Raw genomic sequence first — 16,676 nt, 5'->3', positions numbered from 1 at the left:
AGACAAGATACTAAGACTGGCAAGAGAGAAACGTCAAGTTACCTACAAAGGATATCCCATCAGGCTGACAGCAGATCTCTCATCAGAAACAATGCGAGTGAGGAAAGAATGGGAAAATATATTCAAAGTGTTAAGGGAAAAGCAATTTCGATAAGAATACTATACCCGGCAAGATTATCCTTCATATGGGAAGAAAAGACAAGAGCATTCTCAGATAAACAAAAGCTGAAAGAATTTACCAACACCAGACCAGATCTCCAAGAAGTTCTCAAGGAAGTGCTATACCAGGAAAATTAAATACAGACACACAGAAATAAGAGTTTAAAAACTAAAAATGGCCAATTTAGTCTGAAGTTGAGTATTATATCCCAGAATTTAATTGGGAAGATTGAACTACAACAGAAGATAGATTAAGTACAAGTGACTGAACTGGTGAAATAGCATTTTATGACTTTTGACTAAAACATTGCTGATTTTCTTCTAGGCTTTGTTTTCTGGGTTTAAGGATTTTTGTCCTATCTTGAGCTGTTGATAGGTTCATGTACCTATTTGAACAGAATCCTAACCTGTTTCCTGGCTTTAAGTTTTAAGCAAAGTTCCTTAGCATTCCTTTGATTTATTAAAGTTAAAACTGCTTTTCTTGAAATTAGCAGCTGAACTTGCTATTGAAAGTAGTTAGGTTATTTAAGAAATTGTGTGATTGATAAAATGTGGGGGGAAAAGGAATGGAAAACAACAACTGTAGACACTAGAGATAGTGTGGGAGGAGAGTGGGAAAGGACAGAGGGTAAGAAATAGGGGTAAAATATATTTACATACATTATATAAATATGTATATATATGAAACTAGAAATGGAAAATTATTGACAGTAGCATGCATGATTAAGCCACTATGCAGTATATTCTGGATGGGAAATCACATTTTGTATGCTGTGAGGATGCTTAGGGAATGAATGTAAATTAATTAATTAATATAAAAAATATTTCAGAAAAAAAAATTGCAGAACATTGGAGAAAGTATGAGGGAAAATGTGAAGAGGGAAATATCAAAGAAAGAATAGAAAGAGTTAAGAAGGCTCGAGAAGAGCATGAGAGAGCCCAGAGGGAAGAAGAAGCCAGAGGACAATCAGGAGCTCATTTTGGCTCTTTTCCTGGTGGCTTTCCTGGGGGAACGCCTGGTAATTTTCCTGGAGGAATGCCTGGAATGGGAGGGGGTATGCCTGGAATGGCAGGGATGCCTGGGCTCAATGAAATTCTTAGTGATCTGAGGTTCTTGCAGTCATGCAGGATCCTGATGTTATGGTGGCCTTACAGGATGTGGCCCAGAACCCAGCAAATATGTAAAAATATCAGAGCAGCCCAAGGTTATAAATCTCATCAGTAAATTGTCAGCCAAATTTGGAGGTCAAACATAATGTCCTTCTGACAAAGTAAAGCCCTTGCTGAAGGTTAAGCAACCTAGGTCACCTAATGAATGTTGCAGTAATATGAACCAGTGTACCTCTGACCTTCTCAGCAAGAAAACTGGGGTGCTTTGAAGATAACCCCTACTCCTCTGCCCTAAAGGCAACTGAAGCATTTTACAGTGGTTTGCTATTAGGATATTCATTCAGATAATGTTTTCCCAGTAGGAATTAAAAACTTTAAACACTTCTTAAACCTTAAAAATACTTAAAACAAATTAAAAGGTTGTTTTAATTCCTATATTTTTTCTTTACTAATCATTTTGGGGCTTTTCTCTTAAGAGGCAAGGAAGATACTTAAATATGGAAGATTTATTACTCTAGTTTGAGTTAAATAAAGGTTTATTAGTAGGAGGCAAATGTAACTCATTAATAGATAAAGCTTGAGTTGAATATATGATTACTGAGGCATTTTGATTTATCTTTGTAAATGTTTTATTTTTTTAAAACATGATTTATTTCAGTGAAACTATAGGGACCATCAGTATTTCAACAGGCCCTGGTTGGGGACTGGCAGTACTTGGCAGGACAGCAACCATCTGTGCGTTGTATAATATGAACCTTGTACAGGCCGCCTTCAGGCTTAAGCTGTGGTGAAGAGAGAGATTTGTGTAATGCTGCAGTAGAGCTGAATTACGCTTAGCTCTCTTTTTGTTCAATATACCAAATAAATGTTTCATATATTTCCAAAAGAAAAAAAGAAAATTAACTTAGAAAAGAGAGAACTTTTACAACTAAATAATAGCCCAACTGAAAAAAATAGACAATGTCAGTAGACATTTCTGTATAGAAGATACATAAATGGCCAACAAACACATGAGAATATGCTCAACATCATTAATGATTAGAGAAATAGAAATTCAAAAGACGATAAAGAGTGTTGACAAAGATATAGAAAAAGTGGAGCCCTCTTACTTTGTTGATAGGAATGTGAACAGCCCAGAAATTCCATTCCTATCTAGCCAAAAGGAATGAAAAAATACAAACATGTACACAAATGCAAAAACATGTACACAAATGTTCATGGCAGCATTATTTATAATATCCCCAAATTATAATAATTCAAATTTTTCTGACTTCTTAGTGGTTATCTGTGGTACATCTATGCAATGAAATTTTTTTAGGCAATAAAGGTATCAAAGTACTGATACTTGCTAAAACACTGATGACTCTTATAAACATGCTAAATGAAGGAAGCCGATCACAAAAGATCACACAAACATTGTAGGATTCCATGCATATGAAACATTCAGAATAAGGCAAATCAGAGACTGAAAGTAGATCCAGGATTGCCCAGGGCTAGGGAGGGGAGGACAGGCTGACTGCCAATAGGAACTGATTCTTTTGGGGATGGGGTGAAAACATTCTAACATTAGACCTTTTGATAATGATTATACAACTTTTTGTAATAATTGCAGAACTCAGTTACTATGTTTAAAATCATTGAGTTGTACATTTTATTTTATTCTCTATTTTTTAAATATTTTTTAGAGGTTTTGCCATAGAGTGCATACCCTCACCAGAGACAGAGACAGTGAGAGGGAAAGTGAGAAATCACCCTCCGGGGGAGTGGGCACACCACAATTCCTTCTCCTCTGTTCTCCTCCCAAGGTCTTGGGCATGTGCACACACATGCCTGGCATGATTTTTCAAGCCAGCAAGTCCAGGACATGACCCAGGGTCAGCCATGTGGGAGTCCAGCACAACCACTACAGCATCTGCTGGCCCCCAAGTTGTACATTTTAAATAGGTGACTTATGTGGCACATGAATTGTATTCCAATAATACTGTTATCAAAAAAGTGGTGTTCCATGTTATACTTCTACCTGCAAAGTATCTGATACTATCATTCTTCATTTTGCTGTTCATCAACACAAACTAAATTGGCAACTTGATAGACTAGAATGGTGTGTTTGATAGATTTTCTGCTCAGCAGAAAGAGATTTTACCCCTCCCAGTGAACATTTGGCACTGTCTGGGTACATTTAGATTGTCATGACCAGAGTGGGAATATTGGTGGTATTTAGAGGGTAGAGGCCAGGGCTATTGCTAACCACCCTATAATGCAGAGGGCATCCCCCCATACCAGATAATTATCCACCTCAAAAGGTCAGTAGTGAAAAGGTAAAACACCTCGTACTAAGGATAGTATCACACTTTAATTCATATTTCTTTGATTAAGAAACAAAGTACATTTTTTCATATGTTTACTAGTTAGTTGTAGTTCTTTTGGAAAGTTTCTGATCATATCATTAGTTCATATTTCTCATCAATTTGAATGAGTTCTTTATATTAGTAAAAATATTTACTGTTTTATTTACTGTTTATTTCATTTGCTTTCTTTTGAATTTTGGTTAAGGTTGTATTGACTGTCAAAGTGTTTACTTTGCATGTGGTCAAACTTCATTTTATGAGGGAGAGAGCATGTGACAAAGCTAGAGGGAGAAAAGAGAGAGGCAAGGAGGGAGGCATTTTTTCAGGATCTCACATCATGATCCTCCCACCCCAGCCTCCCAGCTGACTAGGACCATAGGCACGTGTCACTGTTCCCATATGTGTAGGTTGGGCTAGAAAGCAAACCTGGGCCTCCCATGTGGCCTTAGCCATTGTGCAGTGACACCCTCCTGCTTGCAACACCACACTGACCTCAAACTTATGTTCGGATTGTATTCATCTTAGAATATTCTTCTAAACTTACCTACCTATTCCCTCCCGTAGTTATTTCATTTTTATTCTTTTCTGTTTACTGAAACTTTTGGCTTATCTTTTCACATTTAATGTTCTAAATGCATATAGAATGTATTGTGTATTATGGAGTAAAAAATACTTTTTTCTCCCTAAATAGTAATAATGGGTCTTCATTCCTTTGAAGAATATTTGGTTTATAGAGTGTATTTTAAAGTCAATAACCTTCAAAAAGGAAGGTTTATATATATATATACATATATATATATACACACATATATATATGTATATATATATATATATATATGTACACAAGAGAGGAACTGTGGAATTGTTCCTTATATTTCTGAACTGTGAGTACAGTGACATTCTGTAAGATGGTTAGGCATTTGTAACTCATGTAACTCAGGACAAAACAGTGGTCACAGATAACACTGTGTTACTAGCAGAAATACATACATACATAAATTGGTTGTTGTAGTTTGGGTTTAATAAGCCTTTACTTAATCTTCTGATATGATCAGACACATGAGGAAAGTGATACTGTATGTGTATGCGTGGTATGTGTATCTGGGAAGAAGAGGGACATAACTTCAAATCAACAAATTTAAAGTGTTTGTCCGGAGGCCGGCAGGTGGTGTAGTGGGGAAGGTATTGGACTCCCACATGGCCAACCACAATTCAGGTCCTGACCCAATGGCTTGAAAATCATGCTGGACGGGTGTGTGTGTGTGCATGCCCAAAATCTCAAGAGGAGAATGGAGAAGAAGGGATTGTGGCACGGCTATCCCCCTTGAGAGGTGATTTCTCACTTTTCCCTCTCTGTCTTTCTCTGTCTCTGTGGGGAGTACATGCGCCCTAGAGGCAAAATTTTCTCTCTAAAATAAAAAGAAGTGTTTGTCAGTTTGTAACCTATTACAAAGGTTTTATGAGTCCCTGATAATGTATCGGTTGAATGAATAGATGGGAATAAGTATAGATATCTTCCTATTATTGTACAGATGGAGAATGAGTTAGATTCTGCTCGTTCTGAAATAGAGCTCCTCAGGAGTCAGATGACAAACGAGAGAATCTCCATGCAGAATCTAGAAGCTTTGCTGGTGGCCAATCGAGACAAAGAATATCAGTCTCAAATAGCCCTTCAAGAAAAAGAATCTGAAATTCAGCTTCTTAAAGAACATCTTTGCTTGGCAGAAAATAAAATGTGAGTCAATAAGGAATATAATAACAAAAGTCATAATTCTTAATTTTTGATACTTTATAGATTAATAGGATGTTAAAGCTAAAATTTAGAGAATTTAGCTCTCATAACTTGAGAGCTTAATTAAGAATCAGGAATTTTGTTAAATAAGAATTATTTTAAATAAGAATCAAGTTTTTTGATTTGCCTAAGATTTAGTATTTCTATTTTGTCTTTCTTATCTAAATTGAAGTTTAATCATCTTTGATGATTTTTTTTCCCAACAGAATTTGGGGCATAATAGAATGTCTGATCTAAAATGCTGTCTTTAGGAAATATAATCTGATTGGAAAAAAATTAAGCACTCTGAAACCGTAAGAAGTTTTATATTTAATGGCCCTGCTGATACTGCTACCACTACCTAGTCTTTTTCATTTGTCATGGAGCATGGAGTATTACTTACCTCTAAGTGTATACTGAGTACCTGGAACTACTTCTGTATTCCTAAAATATTGAAGACTTCCCTAGAGCGTTCATTTTGGCATATGCTTTTTTTATTTTCTTAATCTATAAGCACCACTAGCACTTCATTAAGATCCCTGGCTAGAGTGTCAGGAAGAAATACTTGCCTGTACAGTGAAGGTTTTATTATTAAACTTGGTTACTTCTCACAAAAACTGATGGGGATCCTTAGCCTCTGCTCTTGTCTGTCCCATCTCTAAGAGTTTTTCATCTAGCCTCCGCCCTGAACCTGAGGTCTGGGAAAGAGAGGATCATGGTCTCAGCGACCAGCCCCTCCTGGGAGCCCTTCACTAGACAAAGGCTGTAGAACCAGGGCAGGTTTCCTCCAGCAACCTCTTTCGGGTCATAGCAGCTGAGTCATTCCTTTCAGTTAGTGAGGCTGGGCTTTTGCCATACCTTCAACCGGTTCTGCGAGATCTCTTTCTCAGGCTGGTAGGTGGAAATCTGCCCTAGTGAAGTGTGCCAAACTCCCACCTTAGGACATACGCTCTGTGTTAGATTGCCTGGTAAGTGCCATCAGTTAGAATTATAAATGTTTTCTTGTCTTCAGTCTCTAAAGTTTAGATTTCAGCCATCTATAATGTTCAGAAAATAAGCAAAGAGAATAGAGTGTTCTGTGCAAGCAGCATTTGACTGTCATCATCTTTCTGATGATAGTGTACCATAGCACAATTTTTGAGGATTGTTTAACCTTCAGGAAGATACTGTTAAATTGAAGGTTTTAGGTTTCTAATAGTGTGTATATCAAGTTTCCTTATAAGTATACATAAAGTACTTAATTGAGTTAATATATATATAAACCAGACCATATTAATCATGGTCCTAATGAATTCCAGTATTAATTAATTGATCGGACTACAACTTAACATTTATATAATATTTCAAAGTATTTTTATAAAAATGATTTTTAGGAAATAGATAATATAGGTAGATACTATGTCCTATTACCACATCTACACACAGGGAAAAGGCTTAACTAAATGGGACTGGGATTGCTTATGCTTTTCACGTAGGCCACTTACACATTTTTTTCACCTAAAATCGGTATATTTTAGATGTACTAATAAATCTGTTCATAAAAGGCACAGTGTGGCTTAGATCCAGTTGAGAGCCATTGCCATCATGGTCTAGTACATTTTAGGAGTCAGAGCCATGTTTCAAGTTTAATCAACCATCATCTTTATCTTCTCTTACACAGGGCCATCCAGAGTAGAGATGTGGCCCAGTTCCGAAATGTCGTAACACAACTGGAAGCTGATTTAGATATCACCAAAAGACAGCTAGGAACAGAGCGCTTTGAACGGTATGTTTATCTCTACGTGATGTTTGGCCTGGAAAGCATTGTTTATCTGAGATAGCAATAGGTTTTAGTTATTTCACCATGGTTAGATTTCATTAGGTCATTGGAAAAGTCATGATGTATTTTTCTGGTTTTCTATGGAAATATGCATCATCAATTTTCTGACAACCCAATAAATATGAATTGAATTACAGTGTTATGACTGATTAATACTGTTATTAGATATAAAATTTAAAAGCATCACCACTTTGCTTTTAGGGAAAGGGCCGTACAAGAACTTCGCCGCCAGAATTACTCAAGTAATGCTTATCATTTGAGTTCTACAATGAAGCCAAATGCAAAATGTCATTCTCCAGAACGTGTTCACCATCGATCTCCTGACCGAGGCCTAGATCGATCATTAGAAGAGTAAGTTGGGGCCCAGCTGTGGTGGTGCAAAAGTAATGTCACCATAGAAAGGATGGAAGCCACATGGGAGGCACAAATTTGGTTCCTAGGCTTATCTGAACATGTTAGGCATGGCTGTGTATGTCTGTGATTATAGCTACTTGGGAGGCGGAGGTAGGAAGATCAAAATACAGTGAGACTGTATCAGAAGTACCTATCTCTGCTGCTTCTCCTCTCTTACTCTCATTTTTTTTTTTAAAAAAAGATAAACTAGTTTAAGGATTCATTCTCTTGGGACCATGGGGCTACATGTACAGAGAATGTCTGAGGGAGGAAGGAAACTCAGTAAATACCCTATCAATAAAGATGCACACAGTTACCAAGATAATAATATGTGTTTGCCAGAGAAAGGTAGAGACACAGAGAGGGAGAAAGAACCCGGCAATGGGACATGTTCACACCCCGACCCCTTCTCATTTCTCCATCCTGAAGGGATTTGGGGATCGCATGCTCACATGCCCAGCATGTTTTTCAAGCTGCCAAGACCAGAATTTGAATAATTTGGTTGGCCATGTGGGATCCAACTCTCTTAACCACTAGGCCATGGGACCTATGTAAAGGTTTTCATGTAGTCAGATTTTTAAATCTTTTCTTTTTTTTTTTTTTATCTTTTCCTTTAATGATGCATCTGTATTTCTATTCATAGTTAGAAAATCTCAGATAATAGAGGAATTCACCATTTTTGTGTACTTACATAGTTTTACTTTTTATATTTAGATTTCTTATCCATTTGGAACTTATCTTAATTATAGGTTGACAAGTAGATCTAATTTTATCTTTTTCTGAAGAACTCTCCAGTTGTCCCAAGATTGTTTATTAAAAAAGATTCTTTGTTCCAGTAATTCAGGTTTCTTTTTGGACTTTCTACTTCGATTTCACTGATCTTCCTATTCTTGTGCCAGTTACACTATTTTAATAATAGATGTTTTGTGGTACTTTTAGTTTTCTAGGGCTAGTACAATGATGGGCTGGAGAATCGGCTTTCCAAAGAGAAGGAAGGAGAAGCCCTTGCTGATGCTATGGGGTAAATACTCCCACAGTGGCCAGTTTCAGGTTACCAAGGGTTTACTCATCGGATAAAATTCTTGAGTATTTACAGTTTGAATGTATACAATCAGAGCAATGGGAGACTACCCTTAAGAGTGCTCCTTTTTAAATATTTATCTATATTTTCTTGTGTTTACTTTTCTTTTAAGAACTTTAGGGTCAACTTATCTAGCTCCATTTTTTAAAATTGGACTTTTTATAAGGATCATATTCAGTTTATAAATTATGGTAATGATATATAAGTATTTTTTTACTTTTTTTTTTCTTTCTTATGCAAGAAGTCGTATACTGTATATGCTGCCTTTTTTTTTTTTTTCCAATTTACTTCAGGACACATGCTCTTACTGAAGGGACGGTGTGGGAAAGTGAGAAAGGGTCCCCATGGGGGATGGCCATTCTCCTCTAGCCTCCTCTAGGGGGATTCTGGGCATGCCTGCATAGGCATACAGGATATTTTTAAAGCTTCTGGATCCAGGACTCGAACTACACAGTTGGCTATGTGGGATCCAGATACCTTAACCACCACACCACCAGCTGGCCCTATATATGTTTCTTTGTACTTTGCTTTCTCATCTAATAATACCTCCTCTGAGTCATTCCATATTGATTCATAGTGACACTCTTTTTTATAACTGCTTATTACTCCATTGTGTCAATATACTGTAGTTACTCAACCAATCTCCTATACAGGACATTTAGGTAGGTACCAAAATTTTCACTTAAAACAAGGCTGTAATTAATAACCTTGTGGGGACCAGCAGTTAGCGTAATGGCTATGTTACTGAGCTCCCATGTAGCTGACCGCGGTTCGAGTCCTGGACCCGGTGACTTAAACTCATGCCAGGCGCATGTGTGCCCAAGAACCTGAGAGGAGAATGGAGGAGAAGGGATTGCGGTGTGGCCATCCCCCCCCGGGGGGTGATTTCTCGCTTTCTGTCTCTCTGTCTCTCTCTGTCTTTCTGGTGAGTGCACACGTCCTCTAGCAAAAACCTCTCCAAAAAAGAAAAAAAAAAGTGGGAAGAAGTGACATTTGATATTTTGATATTTGAGACATTCTAATGAAGAAAAGATATTTTTGTATTTGTTCAGATTTACTTTTGAGTTTTTCAGGAATGGCTTATAGTTTTCCTTATATTGGTATTGAAACTTTTTTCCAGGTTATTCCTAAATATTTTATTTTTTTGTTTCTATTATGAGTAGTCTTTTTATCATTCATGATATTTTCAAGAGCGTTATTAATTTTTGCATATTAATTTTCTATCTTCCTACCTTGCTTTGTCTTTGATTTTCTTGGCCTTTTTAGGTATATTATTATGTCATAAACAAAAAGAGATTTTTTATTTCTTATTTTGCTATTTTTATGTTTTAAATTGTATGCTCTATGCTTGCTTTTTTTTTTAAGAGAGATTTTTTGCTACAGGACATGTGCATTCACTGGAGAGACAGAGACGGAGAGACAGACAGAAAGTGAAAAATCACTCCCCCCAGGGGAATGGCCACACTGCAATCCTTTCTCCTCCATTTTCCTCTCAGGATCTTAGGCATGCATGCACACGTGCCCGGCGTGAATTTTAAGCCACTGTGTCTGAGACTTGAACCATGGTCTAGTGCCTGGGAGTCCAGTGAAGTAACCTTTACGCCATCTGCTGGACCCTGCTCTATGCTTTCAAACAGTTGTGTTGCAATAGATCACATTGTCTAGTTGTTTGTTTACTTTGTTCAAGGTACTAAAATTTTGATTTATTGATGTGGTCTTCTATTTTTCTTTCTCTTATCACTTTATGTTTTTTATTTTTATTATTTTCTTCTTTCTGATATATTTTTTAACTTTTTAAAAGAATCATTTATTTAGGGGCCAGCAGGTGGCATAGTGGTTAAGGGTGCTGAATTTCCTACATGGCTGGTCACTGTTTGAGACTCAGACCTGGCAGCTTGCTTTCTTACTTTCCCTTTCTCTCTCTCTCTCTGTCTGTCTCTCTGGTCAAATTAAAAAATAATAACAAATGGAATTAAATAAATAAATACATACATAAATATTTTTTAAAAGAATTACTTATTTAATTTTATTTACTATTTTAAAATTTGCTATAGGGCACATACACTCACCAGAGAGAGACAGAGGTAAAATGAGAGAGCAAGCCACCAGATCCGGAACTCAAACTGTGGTCAGCCATGTGGGAGTTTAGCACCTTACCCACCATACCACCTGCTGGTTTCTATATTTTTGATTTGTAAGGTGTCTTATGTTTTGAATTGGGAATTTAATTTATTTATTGTTATTCTTTCATTTTACTGATATAGATGTTTAGGGATATGAATTTTCTTCTGATCACTACTTTAAATGTATTCTATAGTTTCTGACATGTAATTATTTTTAATAATCATTTTTTAGAAATTTTGTAATTTTTATTTGTACTTTAACTTTTACCCAAGTGTTATTTGGTGGAAAAATCTTTTAACTTCCAGTTAAAAAGACTTTTTTGGTTTAGATTTCATTTTAAATTGTCATTGTTATTGCTCATGAGTAGAGAATTGTCTTAGTTCATTCTCTAGTGCTACAACAGAATACCACAGAATGAGTAATTTATAAACAATGGAAGTTCATTTGGCAAATGGTTCTAGAGGCTGAGAAGTCCAAGAACATAGTGCTGCTGCATAATCCCATGGCAGGAGGCAGAAGAGCAAGGAGCATGCTAGACAGAGGACGGGAGCCGAGCTTTATCCTTTCATCAGGAGCCCGCCCACTCCGCAGTAACCACACCACTCCTGCTAGAACGGCATTTCATTCACAGAAGCAGAGCCTGGATGACCAGATTACCTCTCAAAGTTCTCTCCTCTTAATACTATTCCAGTGGCAATTAAATCTCACATGAGGGGCCATAAGGTGGTATGGAGGTTAAGACAACCAGATCCCACTAGGCTGTCAGTTCAAGTCCTGGACCTTGAGAACATGTCGGGTGTGTGTGCAAGAGAAGAAGGGATTGTGGCAAGGCCACCTCTCCTGGAGGGTGATTTTTTACTTTCTCTCTTCAGCCAGCCCACATGCCCTATAGCAAAAAAATCCTTAAATAAATAAATAAATAATTTCAACATGCATTTTGGAGAAGACATTCAAACCATAGCAGAGAATATATTGTTTATAGTATTTCTATTTTATGAAACCTACTGATATTTTCTTTGTGGTTTAGTACATGATTATTATTATTATTTTATTTTTGGAGAGGTTTCGCTATAGGGCACGTACGCTTGCCTAAAAGACAGAGACAGAAAGACAGAAAACAAAAAATCATCCCCCAGGGGAGATGGCTACACTGCAATCCATTCTCCTCTATTCTCCTCTCAGGATCTTGGGCATGCACGCACACATGCCCAGCATGAGTTTAAGCCACCGGGTCCAGGACTCAAACCATGGTTGACTACATGGGAATCCAGCGACATAGCCATTATGCCAACTGCTGGTCCTGTACATGATTAATTTTTGTAAACAGTTTATTTGCACCTGAGAAGATATATTCTTTTTTTAATCAAGGCATAGTAGTCAATATATGTGTGTACACACACACACACACACACTCACTCACATATATTTAAGAGAAATTTTTGCTGCAGGGCACATGCGCTCACCAGAGAGACAGAGAAAGACAGAGATACAGAAAGCAGGAAATCACTCTCCAGGGGGATGGCCATACTGCAATCCGTTCCCTTCTGTTCTCTTCTTGGAATCTTAGGCTCGCACACAAATGCTCCCAGCATGAAGTTTCAAGCCACCAGGTCTGAGACCAGAAGCATCGTGGCCATGTGGGAGTCCAATGATGTAACCATTACGTCATCTGCTGGTTCCAGTATTCAAAATTTACCTAAAAAATGTACTTTTTTTGATTTTATATAGATCTTTTGTATTGTTGCCTAATTATTGTCAATTTGATCTGTTTTATACTAAGAGCAGTATTTTAAAGTCCCTTGTTATTAATATGCTTTTGTTTCTTCTTGTTTCTTTTACAAATTTTGTCTTATATAGGTGATTTGCTGTTTTATTTGTTGTAACTGTCTCTACTTTGAGCCCTTTTAAATCACTGCATTGTAAATATATTTCTTATTTACAATGTGGGTATGAATTTTGTTTTATAAGCCATTTTGGAAAAAAAATTTAAATAGGTGAATCAAAAAATCCTTCATTATTGATGTAACTGTTACATTTGGCTCAACTCTGTCTTTTTTTTTTTTAGAGAGAGATTTTTTGCTATAGGGTGCGTTCATTCACTGGAGAGGCAGAGAGAGACAGAGAGACAGAAAATGAGAAGTCACCCCACCCCCAGGGGGATGGCCATGCTGCAATCCCTTCCCCTCCATTCTCCACTCAGGACACATACACCACACGTGCCTGGTGTGAGTTCAAGTTGCCAGGTCCGGGATTAGAACTATAGTCAACTATATGGTGGTCCAGCAGCATGCAACCATTACCCCATCTGCTGGTCCCAGCTCTGTCATTTCTTTTAAACATTTATTTATTTATCTATTTATTTATTGTGATTTTCAAGCTGCCGAGTCTGGGACTCGACCTCTGATGTGTCATGTGATAATCCAGTGTCTCAACCACCATGCCACCTGCTTTATCTTGAGTTACCATTACTGAGTGTTAGAGATATTTGCTCTGTTTCTTCATTTGAGTAGTCCTCATTGCTTTTTGACACATTTCCCTTGGCATTTAAGAAGGTTTTATTGTAGTTTAGTTGATACCTTTCAACTAAAACTTTTGATGATGTGCTTAATTCCCTATTTGATTACTTTTTACTGTCAGTTTTAAGTGATATCCTTGACTGTTACTTATTATCTAGACGACAGATAATGTATTCAATTTACTTTTCCCTAACCACTCCTATGTTTCCTGCCCTCTAGTTCTGCCTTTTCCAGGTTATCATATAAATGGAATTATATACAAAGGGTCTTCCAAAAGTTCATGGAAAATATAAATTATAAAAAAACTATGAATGATTTCAGTTTTTTTTTCACTAAAAAAAACCCCTCATACTTTAATATCATTTTCCACAAAGTTTTTTTTTTCCTTGAGTGGTTTTTGCTCTAGGGTGCATGCGCTTGCCAGAAAGACAGAGACAGACAGAGAGATAGAAAGCGAATAATCACCCCCCCAGGGGGGATGGCCACACTGCAACCCCTTCTCCATTCTCCTCTTGGAATCTTGGGCACACATGCACACGTGCCCGGCGTGGGTTTCAGCCACCAGGTCCGGGACTTGAACTGCGGTCGACTACATGGGAGTTCAGCGACGTAGCCATTACACTAACTGCTGGTCCCTCCACAAAGTTTTTGAAGTACCCTCAGAGTATGTAGACGTTGGTAGCTGATCTTCATTCAGTATAATATATTTGAGATTTATCCAGGTTCTTGCATGTATTAGTAGTCGGTGCATGTTCCTTTAAACTGCTGAGTAGTATGACCGTATTCTCATAGATAACTGCAGAAAAGTACAGAAGGTTCCACATATTCATCTCCCTGCATCTGCAGTGACAGTGTCTTTCAGCCAGAGAATTTATGCTGGTACAGTAGTTAGCTAATCTTGGGGCCTCATTCAGATTATGTTTTTGTACATACATTGTGTGTGTGTGCACACATGTGCACATCACTTTTATACACACTGAATAGTTCCATCAGCACCAAATAACTCACTCCTTTGGGGTACCCTTTTATAGGCAGCTCTCCCCTCTTCCATCCCCATTCCCTGGTGGACACTAATTTCTCTCCATATCTACAATTCTATCATCTGAAAATATTCTATAAATGGAATTATATGCAATGTTTAACCTTTGGAGATTGTCTTTTTTATTTAACGTAATGCCTATGAGATTAATCCAAGTTGTTGCACTTATTAATATTTTATTTTTGTTACTCTCATTGCATATTATTTCATGGTATGAATGTACCACTGTTTTTGAAAGCTGAGTGAAGAAAATACCTTGTATCCATTTTCCTTTACAGAAGGTGGAAGGAAAGTCTTAAATTGTGCTAAAGTAGTGTTGTAATACACACACACACACACACATACATTTTTTTAAAAAGAATTCTTTTTATTTATTTATTTAAATTTGACTAGAGAGGGATAGAGCGAGAGAAAGTGAGAGGGAAAGTGAGAAAGCAGGCCACCAGGTCTGGGCCTTGAACTGCAGTCGGCCATGTGGGAGTCTAGTGCCCTTAACCACCATGCCACCTGCTGTCCCCAACTGTAATTTATTTTACACATGCTGAAATGGTTAAGTTAAAAAATATTAATCTGCATAATTTTTCTCTCTTATAGGAATCTTTGCTATAGAGATTTTTGACACGCGAAAAGATTCTTCACATCCTTGGGAAAGGTCAAAGTTACAAACTGATTTTTTTGCTACATGATTGCATTTATCTTTTGAATGCTTGACAATGTTAAAAGTATTTATTAACTTTGCGCCTCTGAATCTCTGTTCTCATTTGCCATATCGCAGTGATCTGAGATGACTTACAAAAACAAAAATGCGTATGGCTCTTTCTATCCACACAGTAATAGTGAGTGTAAAATCTGCTTACTTCACTATTGAACACTGTTATGTTAACTATCCGGAGTAAATAAAGAAGCTTATAAAAAGAAGGAAAAGTGTTTTTACAAAACTGATTTCCTTTCCTTTCTTGGTATCTGAAATAATTGGTTGGTTAAATTATTTTCTTTGTGATTTATGCTTTCATAGCTGGAGAAGTTGTGCCACAATGGGCACTGTTTACAAGTATTGGCTTCAGACCCGATATTCCATTTGGAACCAACCTGACCTAATTCCATGCCATAATCTGACTTCACAGCAGCAGAATGTCAGGGTTTTTAAATCCTTAGTATTGTACCCTTAAAGACTGACATACATTTTCTACAATTGTGTTACTCGTACTATTTTTAGAGAGGTAGGTGATGATATATCTGTTAAGAATGTAAGCTGTTTTAAAAAAATCTGTATTTTTAGTGTTTTCTTTTAAAACATTAAAGTACTGCAATCAACTTAATTGCCATTTTATTTTATTTTTTTTGCCTGTGGCAGCTGTCTGTAATCTGGAGTAACAAGTTCAGTGATCTTTCTTTTTTACCTCCTAAAGTCTCCTAAATCTCCTACCTGTCCCTAGACTTTGATTTAATGTTGATATTAGCACCCGAATGCTATACTGTACTTAGGACATAAGCTATTTGTACTCTTGCCATTTTAATAAAAAAAAAAACAAAAACAAAAACAGAAACAAAAAACAAAAAACAAATCCTGTCATTAACAGTATTCATATGATGCAGACAATTTCTCATCTTATATGGTCACTACTTAGTCTGGCTCCATTAATAAGATAGTGTCCTGACTTAGGTCTAGTTTAATTAATAGCATTATGATATTTTACTGTACATTTGGGCTATTTTCACTTTAGTTTCATTTTTAAAAACCATCAGGCTTGGGGCCAGCAGATGGTTTAATGGTTACATCGCTGGACTCCCACGTAGTCGGCTGTGGTTCGAATCCTCCACTGATGGCTTGAAACTCATGTGGAGTGCATGTGTGTGCACCTCCAAAATCTCTAGAGGAAAATGGAGGAGAAGGGACTGCGGTGTGGCCATCCCCCCCCCCCTTGGGGGTTGTGGCATGGCCATTCCCCCCCCCCCCTTGGGGGTGCTTTCTCACTTTCTGTCTCTCTGTCTCTCCAGCAAGTGCACATGCCATATAGCAAAAATCTCTCTTTCTAAAGACAAACAAAAAACCAAAAAACCCATTAGACTTAATCACCTAGTTTAAGATCGTCATTACTGGGAACCAGAGTTAGCGTAATGGCTATGTCTCTGGACTCCCACGTAGTTGACTGCGGTTCGTGTCCCGGACCCGGTGGCTTAAAACTCACACCGGGCACGTGTGCGTGCGTGCCCAAGATCCCGAGAGGAGAATGGAGGAGAAGGGATTGCGGCGTGACCATCCCCCCTGGGGAGTGATTTCTCGCTTTCTGTCTCTATGACTCTCTGTCTGTCTGG

At 37.4% G+C, this 16,676-nt stretch overlaps 1 protein-coding gene and 1 pseudogene across 3 annotated transcripts in view; both read left to right on the top strand.

The window, feature by feature from the left end:
- The window catches only part of LOC102479159 (hsc70-interacting protein-like), a 3,406-nt pseudogene extending 1,991 nt beyond the window's left edge, over nt 1–1,415 (top strand).
- The window catches only part of TSGA10 (testis specific 10), a 169,332-nt gene extending 153,803 nt beyond the window's left edge, over nt 1–15,529 (top strand). For all 3 annotated transcript variants that reach the window (XM_006166591.3, XM_006166590.3, XM_006166589.3), the window contains exons 17-20: nt 5,150–5,352; nt 7,049–7,153; nt 7,409–7,558; nt 14,955–15,529. In XM_006166591.3, coding sequence (XP_006166653.1) covers nt 5,150–5,352; nt 7,049–7,153; nt 7,409–7,558; nt 14,955–14,979 — 483 coding nt within the window. In that variant the 3' untranslated portion in view covers nt 14,980–15,529. The remainder of the gene's footprint in view (nt 1–5,149; nt 5,353–7,048; nt 7,154–7,408; nt 7,559–14,954) is intronic.
- The last annotated feature ends 1,147 nt before the right edge of the window (nt 15,530–16,676 follow it).

The sequence above is a fragment of the Tupaia chinensis genome, unplaced genomic scaffold (genome assembly GCF_000334495.1).
Source record: "Tupaia chinensis unplaced genomic scaffold, TupChi_1.0 Scaffold144276_1, whole genome shotgun sequence".
Taxonomy (NCBI): Eukaryota; Metazoa; Chordata; class Mammalia; order Scandentia; family Tupaiidae; genus Tupaia; species Tupaia belangeri.
The sequence above is the reverse complement of the archived record's forward strand: the minus strand, read 5'-3'. Positions and strand labels throughout refer to the sequence as shown.